General features: G+C 47.3%; 1 protein-coding gene across 3 annotated transcripts in view; it reads left to right on the top strand.

Moving 5' to 3' along the window:
- The first annotated feature begins 1,645 nt into the window (after positions 1-1,645).
- Positions 1,646-14,020, top strand: part of USP25 (ubiquitin specific peptidase 25) — a 144,121-nt gene continuing 131,746 nt past the window's right edge. For 2 of the 3 annotated variants that reach the window (XM_040423224.1, XM_040423223.1), the window contains exon 1: positions 1,646-1,921. In XM_040423224.1, coding sequence (XP_040279158.1) covers positions 1,880-1,921 — 42 coding nt within the window. In that variant the 5' untranslated portion in view covers positions 1,646-1,879. The remainder of the gene's footprint in view (positions 1,922-14,020) is intronic. The other variant, XM_040423226.1, reaches the window with a different exon arrangement.

Here is a 14,020-nt window from a genome sequence, read left to right as displayed (position 1 = left end):
GTACACAGGAGCAGTACAATGTCAGGAGTACAGTGCAGTATATACAGGAGGAGCAGTACAATGTCAGGAGTACAGTGCAGTCTATAGTGGAGGAGCAGTACAATGTCAGGAGTACAGCGCAGTCTATAGTGGAGGAGCAGTACAATGTCAGGAGTACAGTGCAGTATATACAGGAGGAGCAGTACAATGTCAGGAGTACAGTGCAGTCTATAGTGGAGGAGCAGTACAATGTCAGGAGTACAGCGCAGTCTATAGTGGAGGAGCAGTACAATGTCAGGAGTACAGTGCAGTATATACAGGAGGAGCAGTACAATGTCAGGAGTACAGCGCAGTCTATAGTGGAGGAGCAGTACAATGTCAGGAGTGCAGTGCAGTGTATAGTGGAGGAGCAGTATAATGTCAGGAGTACAGTGCAGTGTACACAGGAGGAGCAGTACAATGTCAGGAGTACAGTGCAGTGTACACAGGAGGAGCAGTATAATGTCAGGAGTACAGTGCAGTGTACACAGGAGCAGTACAATGCATACAGCAGGGGCAGTATACTGTCAGTACAGTGCAGGGTATTTAGTAGGAGCACTAGACTGCAGTATATGAGCAGTGTATTGTGTGCAGTGTATATAGGAGAAGCACAGTGCAGTGTATATAGGAGGAGCAGTATAATGTCAGGAGTGCAGTGTATATAGGAGAAGCAGTACAATGTCAGGAGTACAGTGCAGTATATACAGGAGGAGCAGTACAATGTCAGAAGTACAGTGCAGTGTATATAGGAGAAGCAGTACAATGTCAGGAGTACAGTGCAGTCTATAGTGGAGGAGCAGTACCATGTCAGGAGTGCAGTGCAGTGTATACAGGAGGAGCAGTACAATGTCAGGAGTACAGTGCAGTGTATATAGGAGAAGCAGTACAATGTCAGGAGTACAGCGCAGTCTATAGTGGAGGAGCAGTACAATGTCAGGAGTACAGTGCAGTATATACAGGAGGAGCAGTACAATGTCAGGAGTGCAGTGCAGTCTATAGTGGAGGAGCAGTACAATGTCAGGAGTACAGCGCAGTCTATAGTGGAGGAGCAGTACAATGTCAGGAGTACAGTGCAGTATATACAGGAGGAGCAGTACAATGTCAGGAGTACAGTGCAGTCTATAGTGGAGGAGCAGTACAATGTCAGGAGTGCAGTGCAGTGTATAGTGGAGGAGCAGTATAATGTCAGGAGTACAGTGCAGTGTACACAGGAGGAGCAGTATAATGTCAGGAGTACAGTGCAGTGTACACAGGAGCAGTACAATGCATACAGCAGGGGCAGTATACTGTCAGTACAGTGCAGGGTATTTAGTAGGAGCAATAGACTGCAGTATATGAGCAGTGTATTGTGTGCAGTGTATATAGGAGGAGCACAGTGCAGTGTATATAGGAGGAGCATGAGCAGTACAATGTCAGTACAGTGCAGTGTATACTGTCAGCGTACGGCACATAAAACCCCTTTACCTCCTCAGCCGCTCGCACTGCGGCGCAGTAACGTTAGGTGTGACCGGCGCCGAGTACGTGACGAGAAGTACCCGGACGCACCGGCAGCAGCAGGGCGGGGAGCGGCGCTCTAGTTCGGCTGCCCCCTGGTGGACATGCCAGCATTGCTGGAGAGCGGCCGCCCCCTGCCGGCCATGTGAGGAGTGGGAGTGGTACCGCCGCTCAGGAGACTCGGGCGGTGCCGTCGTGTAGCAGCAGTTGCGGTGCGGTTGGGGCTCGTCTTCCCGGCTCGTGGACCCCCGCAGTGCATGGCCCATGTGCCCGCCCGCTGCCCCGACAGCCGCTCACCCCGCAGCCGCTGCCCCGTGCTCAGGATCTCAGCAGCAGCAGCAGAAGCAGCGCGGGGAGGAGCTGGGCCATGACCGTGGAGCAAAATGTCCTGCAGCAGAACTCCCAGAAGGTAGGAGCTGCCCCCGGTGTGTGCACAGCGCCGGGCACCCTGCATGGCACCTCCCCAGACGTGTGCATTGTGTGCCAAGGCTGAGAACCTGTCTCTGTGCTGCCGACCTAGACCGCAGCGCCGTACAGTTATGTCGCTCACATCGGCGGTAGTGTACAGCACCGGCGACATACGGGGGGAGGGGAGGCTGGCCCGAGGAGCTTACACTCTGCAGGAAGCGTCACATGTCACCGGCCGGGCAGAATTCCATGGGGCCACGTGACCTGCAGGGTGATACATTGTGTCAGGCTCCGTACACACAGGACCCGCGGTACCGTCAGCTCCAGGCCGGGGTGTGGGCGGCAGGCAAGCAGGAGGGAGGCCGGGGGAGGTGGCTGCGGCGCCGGATCCTCTGCTTACTAGAGCCTGCGGTTTTGGAGCCTAGTCCTGGAGCTGAGGGGGGAGGGGCGGCGCTGTCACTGGCTGGGAGGACCGGGGATGTAATCGCACCTGCAGATTCTGCTGCGGTTTTTGAAGCGATCTAATGTGTGAATACAGCCCTACAGTGATGGGGCAGGAGAAATGTGGCTGTATGCTGCTGGGTCTCGCTGGTATCTGTTTCTGGGAAAGCTGGGTGGTCCGCATGTCCGGGCTCTGGACGCAGGCAGATCTGCCATTCAGGACCTGGGCGTTCTAAGGGCGCGTTCACACATGGCGGACTGTGAGGCGACCACCTTGTGGACCAGTACTGTACGCCCCGAGGGCTGCAGCTTGTGAACACGGCCCGAGATGGTTACTGTGGTTTCCTGTGATATCTCCTGACCCGGGGATGCAGAACTACAACTCCCAATATGCCTGGACAGCCTACAGCTATTAGGGCATGCTGGGAATTGTAGTTTTGTACCAGCTGGAGGGCCGCAGGTTAAGGGCACTTTCACACTTGTGTTGCTGGATTTCGGCAATCTGTATGCAAACGGATACCATTTGTAGACGGGTCCGGATGCGGATCCATCTCACAAATGCATTGCAATACCGGATCCGTCTCTCCGGTTGTCATCCGGAAGAACGGATCCGGTATTTATCATTTTCGCATCTTTAAAGGTCTGGGCAGACTGCAAAACCTGGAAAAACGGAACCGAACACTTAGGGCCAGATCCGGCATTAATGCATTTCAATGTAAAATAATGCCGGATCCGGCATGTGTTCCGGAATTTTGGACGGAGAAAATACCGTAGCATGCTGCGGTATTATCTCCGTCCTGAAAAGGCAAAATGACTGAACTGAAGACATCCTGATGCATCCTGAACGGATTACTCTCCATTCAGAATGCATGGCGATATGCCTGATCCGTTCTTTTCCGGTATTGAGCCTCTGTGACGGAACTCTATGCCGGAAAAGAAAAACGCTAGTGTAAAAGTACCCCAAGTGTGCATGCTGGGAGTTGTGGTTTCACAGCCACTGAAGGTTTCTGATCCCTGGATTAGATGTTTAAATCTTTATCCACCTTGACGAGCGGCTGAACACTGCTGCTCCGGCTTCTCTAAGGGCTGATTCACACGACCGCGCTCGGTCCAGGAAACGCGGTTCATGTGCACCTCCTGGACTGAAGCGTGGCGCCCCCGACCTGACCGGACAGTGATATGAGTACAGTACAATGGACCCACAACCAGATAGGAGCTGACTGTAATAAATGACTAACTTGCAGTGAGGTCGGGGGGAGATGCGTCTGACACATGGGCTGTGTTTCCTGGACTGAGCGCAGCCGTGTGAATCGGCCCTAAGCGTACAGCTCCATGGTGGGACCCTGCTCGCCTCTGGCCTGACAAGTTTAACCCTTGCTTTATGGAGTACAGCCGGTCATTTTCCCTGCGGTGGCCACAACCGATGGGCGGCCGTGTGATGCCTCGGCAGACTCCACTGTCTAAGTTTTGGCTTTGCAGTTTTCTACCTTGGCTTATAGAGAAGGTTTCCAGTAGGTTGACCTCCCCATGATGTCCATATGCCATAACTGGGCGTATAGCGGAAAACTGCAGCAAAAATGGTGACTTTTTATTGTAATGATATATTTATGATCTGCGAGAGGGCATCTGTCAGCAGTTCTGTACCTAGAGACAGTTTGACCTGTTACATGTGCACTTGGCAGCTGAAGACATCTGTGTTGGCCCCATGTTCATATGTGCCCGCATTGCTGAGTACAATGGTGTTTTAATATATGCAAATGAGCCTCTAGGAGCAACGGGGGCGTTTCCATTACACCTAGAGGCTCTGCTCTCTCTGCAACTGCTGCACTCTGACAGGACCAGGCAGTGAAAATGTCGTCACACCCGGTCCTGCCAAAGTACAGAGGACGCCGCAGTTGCAGAGAGAGCAGAGCCTGTAGGTGTAATGGAAACGCCCCCGTTGCTCCAAGAGGCTCATTTGCATATATTAAAACACCATATTTCTCAGCAATGCGGGCACATAGGAACATGGGACCAACACAGATGTCTTCAGCTGCCAAGTGCACACGTAACAGGTCAGACAGTGTCATAGGGACAAAACTGCTGACAGATGCCCTTTTAAAACAATCACTATATCCCCAGTAATAAAACTGATGGCGATGTCTCCTGGAAACCTCTCCCAGTCATGCAGGTTTTTGGGTTCTCTTCTGAGCACTGTTTCCAGTCTCCTGCAGGTACTGATGATGGGAGTCTGCGCTCCGCCCAGTCTGATAACTTAGTTTTTTTTATATTATTTGAGCTGCCAGTTGTCAGATCAGGAAGTTGACCGTGAATGTCGGCGCCGCAATCACCAAGAGCTGTAATCTATCGGGAGCGGACTGACCGTCATGTTCTGAGACTTCCTAATGAATTTGTTTCTGTGTTGTCCCCATTGTCAAAAGCTCTGCTTACTGTCAGTGAATCGAGGCATTGTTCCTCACCTCCAGAGGCTAACCTCTTGTGCTCTTCAGTCTGTACAGTGCCTGTTATCCATACTGATACATTGTAGGAAACAATAGAGCTGTTCTATAATGCATATACATCACCGAGGATTGTCTAGTAGTGACACCATGGTGAGCGGTTAGCTTTTTACCCTCTCGATATGAATGTGTGCAGCCTGTGCCGCGGACCGCAAACAGTGGTCCACAATGCACGGGCACCGGCCATGTGCCCGCTATTTGCAGATGCGGCCCCATTCACCTCAATCTGCAACATTCAGTCTGTACAGCATCCGTTTTGGACATCCCCTAGGCTTATTGCACACGATCGTATGGCTTTTTCAGTGTTTTGCGGTCCGTTTTTCACGGATCCGTTGTTCCGTTTTTTTGTTTCCGTTTTTGTTCCGTTTTTCCGATCCGTTTTTTCCGTATGGCATATACAGTAATTACTTAGATAAAATTGGGCTGGGCATAACATTTTCAATAGATGGTTCAGCAAAAAACGGAACGGAAACGGAAGACATACGGATACATTTCCGTATGTGTTCCGTTTTTTTTGCGGACCCATTGACTTGAATGGTGCCACGGACCGTGATTTGCGGGCAATAATAGGACATGTTCTATGTTAAAACGGAACGGAAATACGGAAACGGAATGCATACGGAGTACATTCCGTTTTTTTTGCGGAACCATTGAAATGAATGGTTCCGTATACGGAACGCAAAAAACGGCCAGTAAACGGGGAAAATAAAACGGCCGTGTGCAGGAGGTCTTAAGGACTACCTTTTTTTTTTGAACATAGACAACGTATGTGCAAATTGCACTGAATTGTTGGAGATATGAATCCGCCAACCAGCCTTTTTTTAATTTTTTTATTTCTAATGCCGCTACTCCCATCGTAACGCTTTGTGGGTGCTGATGTTACGGCATAAACCATAAAAACTCTCTCCCCTTTGTCAACCAGTCATCCAACTATCGTAAACTCCCGTGACACCAGGGGCAGCCGCCATCCTGGAGCTCCCATGCCTCTAGTTTGTCGACTTGCAGTAAATGGCGCAGGCCTGGCGGGTAGAAGAAGAGCCCCCGGCGATTGTGCGCCTTCCACTTATTTATTCAGTTGCTGCTTCTCTCGTAAGGACATTGCCTCGGTCAGTGTTTCTCAGCCACATACCGGATCCTCAACCTAATTACATCAATGTGCCCCCAAGGCTGTGACCCTACAGCTCAGTATATGCCTCCTGGGAGGACGCCGACTGGAAGACAGATCCGCTAGTTCCTAATATCTGCAGCTCCGTGTGACATGATGGCAGGAGACGGATCCTACCCTCGGGCTCCTTAGTTGATATTTTAATACTTCTGCTGGGCAGAGGTTGGCACTGCCTGTGTAACCGCTTCTCTAGATCCTTCTCCATGTGATGTGTTGTGCTGGAGAGCAGAGGGTCGGGCCAGGTATCGGGAACGGAGATTCGTACAAACGTTACTCCCCAAAACTTGTCTCGTGCTGCGTGCTCTCATTTGTCGGGTGATCGCATGTTTCACGCAACACCAAAATTCCTCATTTCTCAGCAGCTCGTGGGATGTGCCACCCACAAACCACATCATCATATAGGGATGAGCAATCGTAGTAACGATCCTTCATCCCCATACAGCAGCGATCATGGCTGCATATAAGTGCGGATAATGATCCCTCATCCCCGATCACTGCTCGCTCAGAGGAATGGTATATGGTTACTCGGACTTCTGTCCCGACAAGAAAGAAGGGGCTCCTCGGCATCCAAACAGTAGTCAACCATTCTTCATGTCATATCTTAAGGCTGCATGCACACGAATGTCGTTATGTTTCCGTGTCCATCCGTTTTTTTTTTTTTTGCGGATAGGATGCGGCCCCTATTATTTCACCTTGTTCTGTCCGCACTCAGTATGTCTGTTCCGTAGCCCCGCAAAAAAAATGTCCTATTCTTGTCCATTTTCGGCACTGTTACAACGGATATGCAAAAAAAAACGGATTTTTTTTTTATTTTATTTTTAATTTTTTTCGGACAGCAACAAACACATACGGTCGTGTGCATGTAGCCTAAAATGTGCAGTAGCAAAGAACCAATGTGTTTTGATGAAACGCTCACCCTTAGGCCTCATACACACAAACTGTGCCGTGGGTGCAAACAGACAAGAATAGGGCATGTTCTATTTATTTTTTTTTTTTTCAGGGCCACGGAGCGGAGCAACAGATGCGGACGGCACACAGATTGCTGTTCGCATCTCTTGCGGCCCCATTGAACTTGGTGAAGGGGGTCCACATCCGAGACGCAAAAAAAATGCAGCTCACCCAAATAACGCTCGTGTGCAAGGGGTCACTTGCGTGTCCAAGTGTGATCTGTTTCATCTGAAACGCGTTGGCCTTTTGCTACTGCACTGCTGTACATTTTAGGCGAGTGAAACAAAGAATCGTGGATTTTACTGTTTGGATGCAGAGGATCCTATTTCTTATTTTTCCTGTTTGGACGCGATGGAGGAGCCGACAGAACTTTCCTCGAGCAGCATGCGGGCACGTAGAAGACGCGTACCGTTTCTCCTGGGAGTGTCCCTCCACTGTGGGGGTACAGTATCCATCTTCTTGGACTCCTGCAAACCTCCTTCAGGAGTCTGATTTGGCGTCTAGTCTTATTCTGACTCCTCTTTGTGCTGTAGATAAGAATCCAAAAACTGTGGGGGTCAGTTACTATCCGAAATACACCGAATATTAGGACTGTGTTTTTGGCGCAGATTATTTGAGCTGCAATCTACGACTTTTCCCCCGCTCACATCAGGTCTACATAAGGGGATATGCCGGAAGGCCCGTCTCATTCCTAGTTTCTAGGCCTATTTTAGGTCTAATGTGAGCAGCAAGGAAGCCGTCTTACATTTACAAATCTCTTATTATTAATACAAAGCATACAGAACTGTGATCAAGTGAGACGTAATGACATTGTCGTTATCAGAGCATCATATTACATACAAAGTGAACATAAATGTAATAAGGTAAGCAGAGAGGGGGGAGGGGATGTGAGATGTGGGGGGGGGATGGGAAGGTAAAGATATACAATGGCTTGTATTATGTAAGAACACAGATCTCCATGTTACATAGAAATGTACAACAATTTGGAGACTGGTGGGAATAGACCACCTAGATGAATAACCCATACAATAACTACGGAACGACAAAACCTTGCATGACGGCAGTCTAAGTATGTAAAGCAGCAAGTCCTACCTATTCATTTAATAGTTCTAATGCCAGAGGCCACAATTCTGCAGAGATGAATTTCCGTGGCTTCCATAGCAGCAAAAACTTAGAATGAGACCTAGTTGCCCAGCTCGCCAATTCCTCCATCAAGAAAATCTGGTCAATCTTTTCGTACCAATTCTTTAGTGAGGGAGGTGAAGAGTTTAACCACTTTAACGGAATTAGTAACCTAGCTGCTGGAACTAGAAGGGTCGGTAAATTAGGGTCCATTCACACGTCCGCATCCGTTCCGCAATTTTGCAGAACGGGGGCAGACCCATTCTTTTTTTAATGGGGCCGGAATGTGCTGTCCGCATTTGCGGATCCGCAATTCCGCATCCATGCAAAAAATATTGCGGACAAGATTAGACATTTTCCATTATAGTGCCGGCGATGTGCGGTCCGCAAAATGCGGAATGCACATTGCCAGTGTCCATGTTTTGCGTATCCGCAGAACACTTACGGACGTGTGAATGGACCCTTAAACATCGATGGTTGCCACTTATTGGAGGGTAGCCATAAAAGTTCCGATTGGGAGTTCACTCTATTGTGGTGTTACATATTTCATTAATTTTTTTTGTTCAACTTGGTCCCAATAGGAGCGAATTGATGGGCAATGCCACCCAATGTGACCTAGCGAACCTCTTTGTGTCTTACATCGCCAACATAAATCATCGTCTGCGAGACCCATTTTGTAAAGCTTGTAAGAACCATTATACCATCTAGTCAAAGTTTTGAAAGAACGTTCTTGTGTTTTTTATGCATCTGGAAAACCTGTGGGATCTCAAAGCTGTCTTACATTTAGAACTGGCGCTGAATGTGAGGCCGGCGACTTTTCATAACTTCTTTGAGTCCACCGCCAGCTATGGGGCTTTATTTAGACCGGCGTCTAAAATGCCAGTCTTCATAAATGACCTCCTGTGTGATGGGTGAAGGAGTGCTGCTTGTTCAGGTTCCATATTGATTAGATGTGTCACCCGTTCTGTCTTTCCAGAAGCCGATGCAAATCTCTGCTATAAAGGATGTTTTCCTTTTAACCTGAAAGCCGCGGCGGCGGAAAGGTTAACCAATGTCAGATTTCTTAGCTGTTTGGCACAGGGCACCTCAGACATGGCAGTGAAACCTTATAATGTAAAGCGTGGGGGAACAGGTGGCAGTCATGGGATAGGGAGACATGCCAGGTCAGACTATGCCCATAGGATTTGGCAGAGATCTCCTTGCCAGGAAATATGTTGACTAGGAAATTGAATCTATAACTGGAGACTTCCAAAATGCTGGGCTGGGCACATGTGTAATAAGTACTCGGGTGGTTGGGGGGGGGTTTGTAACACTGCCAGATAGTGGAGATGCACCGTCATATTGTAGGAATAGAATTACTACTGCAGTCCTCTAAACATAAACCATACAAATATAGCGTATAACCACCTCATCCTAAATAGCAGATGACCCCCACCATGCTCTTATACCTGAAAGCAGCACATGGACCCCCTTCTTCAATAGGATCACACTATTTACTTATCTAGCAGCAGCGCAGAGGGGGGAACTAAGGCGATTTTCACATCTGTGTTTTTCTTTTCCAGTATTGAGATCGGCAGAGGAACTCAATACCGGAGAGAAAAACTAATGAATGGGGACAAAACGGAACGGAAAGTACCAGAATGCATTCTGTTCCGTTTGGTTTCGTTCCCATTACCTGGACAAAAAAACCGCTGCAAGCAGCGTTTTTTCTGTCCGGCATGGGTTGCGGAGGAAGACGGATCCAACATGGAAACACAATGTAGAGTCGCTGGTGTCGGATCCGTTTTCTCTGACACAATAGAAACTGATCCGCCCTGGTGTTAGTGCTGGATCCGTCATGGCTATTTTAAAGATATACAACCGGATCCGTTCATCCAACGGATGCAGATGGTTGTATTATCAAAAACGGAAGTGTTTTTGCTAATCACTGCCATGGATTCCGCACCAAAAATCCATGTAGAACTTGTGTTCAGTGGGGAAACTGCATGTTAATCCATGTGGTGCAGTTTTAAAAACCACACCGCAGAAAAAAGAGGTCTCCTGTCCGTTCTTGACCCTGATTCCGCATCCAGAATTCCATTGACAATGGCCAGGAATGAAAATCCTTACCAAAACTGTGTTAAAAAAAAAAAAAATAACAAATGCATGGGGAAATTAAAAAAAAAAGCCTAAAAAATACTGTGTGTGAATCTAGCCTGACTGCCTCCCCTAAGAAATGCAAATGAGACTATTTTCAGAGCTTGCTGAGGCCTTTATAGGCAGCAATTATAAAGAAGGTTTATGACCTATGACAGAATCGTATGGCGATTTGAAGTCCGTTTCAATAGAACCCCCAACATTGGAGGAAAGTAGGGAATTGGTATCTAAGTGATGGGAGAATGTGGGAAAAAATATATCTTTCATTTTATTTTCTGTTTTTATTTCCACCTTATTTTGTGCTTATTCTTGAACCTGTTACAATATACGGTAATATAATCCTTTAAAGAATGTGGTCCCCCCCCCGTACAAGCAGCTGATTTCATTGGTGGAAGATAAATGGCTCTTTTTAATACATGAGTTGCAGGAGTCCTCCAGAATTGTATCCGCTCATAGGGGGGGCACCCTCCAGGGTCTCCGTTTGCCTTAATAGGACGTACTGCTGGTGGTGTCGTCATGAGACGGGACCCTTTGTGTTTCATGTGGAGATATTTTGCCTTTTGTCCTATGTTTAACCCCTTTGACGGTCCTTGAGCACAGCTTATGATCTGCACTCTGTGATGCCGAGAAGGCTTTCTGCTCTAAACTTAGCACAGCTGTAACTTTTTATTAATAGTGTGGTTTCACTTCTTATGAACACATGCGCTGCCGCATATGGTGCATTTACATGGAAACTATAACCACGTGGCTTTCCTGTATTTTAATATTCTGCTTCCCCATTTATTTTAAAGAGGACCTCTTCCCTCTCCTGACATGCCTGTTTTAATAGCTTCATGCGTTCCCCATGTAATAACAATTCTGGAGCATCTATTCTTATGTCTGTATGTTGTGTCATTCCTCTATTATTTCTATTAGAAGTTATGAATGAATTGCCAGCAGTCTGCAGTAAGGGTACAGAGGGGAGGTAACCAGTTGGGGGTGTGTACCTGCACAGTCTGAAAATGGCAGCACTGATTGGATAGAGTGAGTCTGTGCAGGGACACACCCCCAACTGGTTACCTCCCCTCTGTACCCTTACTGCAGACTGCTGGAAATTCATAACTTCTAGAAGAAATAATAAAGGAATGGCACAACATAGAGCCATAGGAATAGATGTTCCAGAATTGTTATTGAATGCATGGGGGGAGAGGTCCTCTTTAATAAGATATGTATATAAGACATTTTCCCTTTAGGGTATATAGGGAAGCATGAAACCATTTTTAATGTGTTGTGTTCTGAGGACGCTTTACAATCATCTCCTTTCCTCTTTTGATTTCTTTTAGGTTTACACTTGTCATACGGACAAATCGCCATGCATATTAAAGGCTCATCCACCTGGCCGTGCCCATATTGCAGGTCCGCAATATACGGGCAACGGCAGTTTGTGCACCGCATCTCTAATGCAGACCCATTCACTTGAACCCAACACGGAACCCAATGAAAGCACTACAGAGTGCTTCCAGGGTTTTTTAACTGATTACCTATTCTCTGGAAAGGTCATCAGTATCTGATAAGTGGGTGTCCAACACCCGACATCCCTGCCAATCAGCTGTTTGAGAAGCCACCAGGGCTCGCAGTTGCGCCGTGGCCTTCCCTCAGCTCACCAAGCACAGCGCTGTATAGTGGCTGTGCTTGGTATTGCAGCTCAGCCTCATTCACTTCTAGGGTACATGCACACGTTCAGGATTCATGTGTGGAGCAACCGCACTGAAATCCGCTGGGTCCCCCGGACACCGTTGAGGTGTCACCACGTGTTGCTGCACTCCGGGAGGGATGGTACGGCGTGATGCACCCCAACGGGAAATAAGTCCAGAGAGTCAGCAGTAAACCAGGGTGCTTCTTTATTGGAGGGATTCAGGTACAAAACCATACAGGCGAGGCGTAGGGCTGGCTTCTCCAATCTCCTCCCTGGCAGAAGAAGGGTCTGTTGTTGAGGAAAGGCTTGAGCTAGCTGTCCCTCTCTCTTTCAGAATGCTAGCATCCTGATCAAGGGCCCACGGTCTGTAGCTCAGTAGTCCGGGTGGCTCCTTGGTCACAGGGCTATTGACCCATGGTCTGTGGCTCAGCGTCCCCATCTCAGCGTCTTCTGGTCACTCATGCAGGCTGGCACGAGTCTCCCCTCCAAGCACTGGTCCCTAACTGCAGCACACTAGGGGCTCTGACTGCTCTCTCAGTTTTTGCCAGACTGGAACCTTCTAGTGGGAGGGGTGGAGTGGAGAAACTCAGCACAAACAGATACAATGTTTCAGCTCCCGTCTGGTATAGTCTTACATTAGAGCTTCAATGACACTCAATGGCAAAGACACAGCGGGTTTTCCAGATATAAAAACATAGCTAAAAAACAGACATTTAAAAGGTCAGGCTGTCTGCTTTTTGGTGGTAAACAAGTCTGGATTTTTCCCTCCAAAACATGGTCTTCTTTAAAGTGGACCTCTCCCCTCTCCTGACATGCGTGTTTTAATAGCTTCGTGCATTCCCCATGTAATAACAAGTCTGGAGAATCTATTCTTATGTCTGTATGTTGTGCCATTCCTCTACTAGAAGTTATGAATTAATTGCTATTAGCCTTCAGTAAGGTTAGCAGTCTGCACAGACTGAAAATGGCAGCACTAATTGGATAAAGTGAGTTTGTGCAGATACACCCCCCCAAATTTGTTACCTCCCCCCTGTACTCTTACTGCAGACTGCTAACCTTACTGATGGCTAATGGCAATTCATTCATAACTTACATAGATCCATAAGACTAGATGCTTCAGAACTTTTGTTACATGGGGAACACATGTCAGGAGAGGGGAGAGGTCCTCTTTAAACCCTATGGCAGCTGTGGAAAATTACCAGCTTCTCAATCAAAGCCCTAACAGTCTCTCAGTATTCATTAACCCTTTCCACAGAGCCATGTCAATACAGTGATAATGAACAGGATATATATCACAACATATATCTCTCTCTATATATATATATATATATATATATCTCTCTCTATATATATATATATATATATATATATATATATGTATATATACCGGTTACACAGAATTAAACAGTGCAAGTTAACCCTTTTAGATAAAATAAAGTAAGTTTTTACTTTGCCTAGGGGATATAGGCAAATATCAAAGTACTCCTTGCTCTAGGGCACTACACTGGCCGTTGCTTTCCACAAAATGCGTAATGAATGCTGTTAGTATCCGTGTTTTGTCGATCTGCAATTTGCGGACCGCAAAACAACAATGGTTGTGTGCGCGAGCCCTTAGTGTGATGCTCTGAGCCACTCGTCCCCTTCCCTCTCTAGCTGGGAAGGTTGAGCGAGGCCGTTTGCTGTACTGAAGTCTGGGAAATTAAACAGCAAGGACAGGAAGTAGAAAACAGGAAGGGATTTTAAAAACTACATCCAGAACATTTGCATAAAACATTCACATATAGGCTCTTAATATGTGATATTTGTTTGTGTCCCTTTTAAGATTGTAATGTTACAGTCCATGATAACTTAGGGCCTTTTTACCCAGGCGTATGGAGATCCGCTACTGATCGGGAAGTTCATTTCCATGCATTTCCTCGGTCGTTATTACAATCATTTGTCGGCAGCACATCGTGTTTTGTACGGGCGATGTGCTGCTGATCAGTCAGGATTTTTGGTGCCATGCAATAATTTTCTTGTGTCCCTGGTCCTAGTGAAAGGTCCCTTTTTCATTGCTTAGCTCTGCTCAATATTCCACATCTGCTTTTTTTTTTTTTATATAATTTTCGATATTTG

The sequence above is a fragment of the Bufo bufo genome, chromosome 3, assembly GCF_905171765.1.
Source record: "Bufo bufo chromosome 3, aBufBuf1.1, whole genome shotgun sequence".
Lineage (NCBI taxonomy): Eukaryota > Metazoa > Chordata > Amphibia > Anura > Bufonidae > Bufo > Bufo bufo.
This window is presented reverse-complemented; position numbering and strand designations above follow the sequence as displayed.